The sequence below is a fragment of the Tamandua tetradactyla genome, chromosome 6, assembly GCF_023851605.1.
Source record: "Tamandua tetradactyla isolate mTamTet1 chromosome 6, mTamTet1.pri, whole genome shotgun sequence".
Taxonomy (NCBI): domain Eukaryota; kingdom Metazoa; phylum Chordata; class Mammalia; order Pilosa; family Myrmecophagidae; genus Tamandua; species Tamandua tetradactyla.
Window position 1 is genome coordinate 38,705,967 of NC_135332.1, and position 4,591 is coordinate 38,710,557.

The 4,591-nt window shown below is 50.8% G+C and overlaps 1 protein-coding gene across 1 annotated transcript; it reads right to left on the reverse strand.

Moving 5' to 3' along the window:
• Positions 1 to 835: 835 nt before the first annotated feature.
• Positions 836 to 2,142, reverse strand: CCDC182 (coiled-coil domain containing 182). The gene has a single exon (XM_077163075.1). The coding sequence runs from the start codon at positions 2,018 to 2,020 to the stop codon at positions 1,559 to 1,561; it is 462 nt and encodes a 153-aa protein (XP_077019190.1). The 5' UTR covers positions 2,021 to 2,142; the 3' UTR covers positions 836 to 1,558.
• Positions 2,143 to 4,591: the final 2,449 nt, after the last annotated feature.

The window sequence follows — 4,591 nt, forward strand, 5'->3', positions numbered from 1 at the left end:
ATTAAATGCATGTCAAGAAACAAAATAAATCCCCTTTTATTAAAATCCAAAAAAATAAATAAATAAAAAATAAATGCATGTCAAGAGCCAAGCACGGTGCATGGAGCGTATTACATTCTGCATAATTATTAACTATTAGTATTAGTAGTAATATTGATATTACCATTATAATTACTCTAACCAAACTGCCTAAAGTTGGACTTGGGAATGCAGCCCTCCTTGAGAGAAGATGATTGACCAAGGAATAGTCGATTAACAATGGGTGATAGGGTTTTATTTGAGACGTCCAACTTGGGGGGGGCGTCCAGATGTTCATATCTTATCTTGGGAGATTTTATAAAAGAAAAAGGAGGATGGGGCAAAAACAGAAGATCGGAGGATATGGAATAGGTTGTGAGTCCTGAGCTGGGAGACAACTCCAACTCTGCCCAGACATTCACTCTGGCCTCTGGGCACCTCAATTCTCCTGTTTGGGGGCAAATGGCTGTGTTTGGGGGATCCAGAGAGAGGATATGTCGTTCTACGAAGGAGAGCAATCCAGCAGAATTAAAAGGTAAGGGGACAGCTAATGAACCCCAAAGCCTCCTATGTGACAGTCTCAGCCCTCCGGAAGGACAGGTCCGTGAGCAGCCTGAGTATAAAGTGTGGCTTGACTAAAACCAGGAGGGACAGCAGGATGTGGGATGGACGAGCTTGCGACCCAGACTGGAACCAGGGCCCTGCCACATCCCAGCTTGGAGCGGGAAGTGTTCAGTTCAGTCCTAGGTAAAAGACCCCCTCTTCCTGAGGCCCGTTTTCCCCCTGTGCTCAGTGGGGGGGGGGGGGGGGGGGGGGGCAGCACTCACTTCCAAAGGTGCCTGTGAGAGTCAAGGAGACGATGTGCATAAATTACCTGATAAATGCCCGGGCATACTAACAAGTCCTGTTCTGTGAGTCACTGTGACCATCAGTCTCGCTACTTTACAGCCCCGCCCTGGAGACAGCACGTCAGGGGTCCACAAGCGTGCAAATGACCCCACCCGTCAGGCGACTAATAAACTCTGTCAATCCCTGCAGGCGAAGCGGGGAGGAAGTGGAGGTGGGCAGAGAAAGCAAAGGAAAGGCAGCCGTGAGGGCTTAACCGGAAAGCCCAAGGAGCTAAGAGCTGGGCATATTTCGTGTAGCGGCAGATGACCCGCCCCATCTCCGGGGACCGTGCATAAAGTATCCCATCACCAAAGCCTGAAGTCATTAAGAGAAAGGTAAATTCTGTTCAATGCCATCAGTTTAAGAAGATAAAAAAAAACACGTTATACATTTCGGCAATATTAGCATTACAAAAACGAAGAGAGCTAAGTGGGGTCTAAAAGACTTAGTGCTGGGGTGCAACCTTCCCCGATGACCCGGATGAGAGGAGGGTCCCGAGAGGACGTACTAGGTCTTGTCACCTCTCCACAGGGTGTTGTTCGGGTAGAAGCAAAGCGATGGGAATGGGGGAGGGAAGCGCGTGGGTGGGGACCTAGGGTTTGTCCTTCTGTTATCTCGGCCTCGGCCCTTGGCTGGTGCAGCCCGGGAGGCTTCAGTGTGCCTGGATCTTCTTGGGGGGGACCAGCGCCTCGCGGCCCCTGCCCAGGAGCAGACCCTCCAGGCGCTGGCAGTGCTGGCGGAGCTGCTTCTCGCGGGGCAGCAGGAAGGTCAGGACCTTGTTGCGCACGACGCCCCTGTCCTCCTCCTCCCGCAGCCGCTGCCTCACGCGGGCCGCCTGCTCCTCCTGCTGCGCCAGGGCCCCGTTCAGCTCGCAGAAGGCCTCCTCCAGGGACTGGATGGCCGGCAGCACCTCCTTCTTGAAGTCCTCCAGCTCCCGCTGTACCACGGCCACCTTCTGCTGCAGCATCTCCAAGTCGGCCGCTGGCGGGAGGCAGGAGGGCCACGACGGGGGCAGGGAGAAGTCTCCAGACTGGAGGCCGCTCTCCACCATTTTCTTCCCTTGTAAGGTATTCACCTTCATGAAGACCGACCCAGCCTGATAGAGGGTTTCCATGGTCTTCTTTCCCCAGGTGGACAAAGAGTCAAGAGGACCAACCAGGTCAATGAGTTTTGGCCAGAAACAATCATGGGATGTGGAGAAAACCCACACATTGTGACCTCAGGGCCCCTTCAGCCAACCAGGAGGCAAGCCACACCCACTCATTTGCATATTGTAGCCTCCTTAGTTGGTCACCGAGGGCTCTGTCCACTCTTCTACCCAAGTGGCCCCTCCCAATATGTGGATTCTCATCATCTCATCATGCCTTCCAGGAACAGAAGCTCAGTCACTCCTTTAACCTGAGGGAGAAACTGAAGCCCAGAACAGGGAAGTAAACAGACCAGAGCAAAGCAGGCCAGCCAGGCTCTCTGGCTGCTAAGACTGGATGGTCTCCCAACTGGTGAGGGGCCTGGATGGTCTTGGAAAGGTCTCCGAGCTTCATAAGCAAGAACATTGTAAGAAATGGCATCTAACCTCACTTCTAGCTCTAAAATGGTAAAGGAATAATTTCTGATAATCTTAGAAGTTGCAAGAAATATACTTAGGTTTTGATGTATGGCCCACAGCAGCAGCTGATTCAGTATGTAAGGGTAAAAATAGGTTCTCATTCATTGATTCAGCAAGTATTTCTCAGCACTCTGAGGAGCAAGTGTGAGCAAGAGTGCATGGTCCCCCACTCCCTACTCTCACAGAACATATCCAAATGTGGATGGCGATGAGAAAAACATATACATGGGTGAATGTCTCACTTTTTACCTGATGCCTATCATAAATGAAAAGGTTTCTAGCTAACTTGCATTTGAATGGGTCAAGAACAAACCTCTGTCTTGCAGATCTCCATCTCTTGTCCAGACCTCTCTTCTGGATCCCCAAATCTAAATATTTCCTCTAAAATGTCCCTTAAATTCAGTCCATCCAAAGCTGAACTGGTCGCCGTTTTTGCTGGCACTGGTTCCTGTTCTGATGCTGACTTCTGGCTTTAGTGATACAGTCATGAGACAGCACCTATACCAACCACCCACATGAGAAACCTGGGCCAACCTGGACCCTACTACACCAAAACAGCCCTGAGTCCTATAGTCATCCATATCTGAACACTTTAGCACCAGACCACCGGAGTTGGGGTCCTTAGCTTACAAGCCGTGTATCTATGGCAGATTACCCCACCTCACTTAGCCTCAGTTTCCTTATCTGTTAAGTAGGGACAATAACTCAGTGGTGAGCAGGTAAACCAGTTCTCTGGAGGGGAATAAAGGCTCTGGTGTATAACTATCCTGATTTCCATGGTGCAAATACTCCCACTATAGCTGTTTCCAAGATACCAACAGGATGGCACTGACAGAGTTGGAAAGAAGATGTCCATCATCACCTCCCATGAGCCTGGACAGCTCTAATGAGACCCCAGCCCGGGGTCCGTGGAGGGGGCAGCTGCCTTCTCGAAGATGCATATTGACCTAAATTCAGTAGAGGGCCTGGTGGTAGGTGTCAGAGAAGGCATTTTGCATTGAAGTTTGTGACTAAACTAAGGTAGAATTTTGAAGTGCAAGATGAAGAAAGCAACTCCTATTATTGAGACAGAATGCTTGGTGGAAAGAGCACTGTCCTAGGAGCTGGGGGGTCCAGGGTCTGGAATTCCTGTGACTCCACATCAGTCACCTCCCCTTTAACTAAGCCTATTCCTTCTTCTGTAACATGAGAAGGTGGGGGGCAGCTCCTCTGAGGTTTCTGACGGTCTAAAATTCTACATAGTCCTTCTTCAAACGTCTCCCCAGGCACTTACTGTATTCTGCCTCTTTTTGTGAACTAGGTCCTTATCCTAGGCCCCCCGTGGCACAGTGACTCCATGAGGGCAGGGCTGTGTGTTTCCCACCTTTGTGTACCCCCAAGTGTCCTGCCTGGCCCCGCACTAATGGCACTCCAATAACTAGATGAAATTTGAATTCATTTTCGTTGGCGGCTGTCAAATCCCACCGCTCCCTTGACTTTCCCTCTGACTTGATGACACCTACTGGCCTGAGCGGAAACAGCAGCCCCTTTATTTCCCTCCCCAGGAGCTCCATACAGATTTGGGAAATGAACAGCATGGGGTCTTGTCTGTCTGTCTGTCCGTCTCTCTCTCTCCCTCCCCCTCCCTCCCTCCCTCCGTCCCTCTCTCTCTCTCTCTTTTTCTCTCTCTCTCTCTCATTCTCTGTCACTTTGTCTTTGTCTCCCGTGGGGAAACCAGAGCTATGAAATAAAAGTAGCAAAAGTTAAAATGGAGTAATTTCCCTTGTGCTTTTAAATGAGAAGGGCTTCTGAGCTGGCGGTTGGCTCCTCCTCAGCACCGGGGAGGATGGGGGCAGGAGCCCCGGTTTCGCAGAGCCCTGGGGTGCTGAGAGCCGGGAGCGCTGCTAGCTGGGACCCAGGCGCTCAGGGCGAGCGCAGCAGCAGTGCCACGCACACGCGCTCTGAATGGCTTCCGGAACTTTAATAGTCAGACCTGTGCCTTCCGCACAGAAATTCCTCGATGCATCCTAGGAAAATATGAAGGCAAATCGATTTGTCTCCTTGAAGGTGTCAGGATTAAGGAATTTTTATATCCTTTGC

What these genes read in the sequence shown, in the direction of transcription:
- CCDC182 (XM_077163075.1), bottom strand. Translation starts at nt 2,020, where the DNA reads ATGGAAACCCTCTATCAGGCTGGGTCGGTCTTCATGAAGGTGAATACC.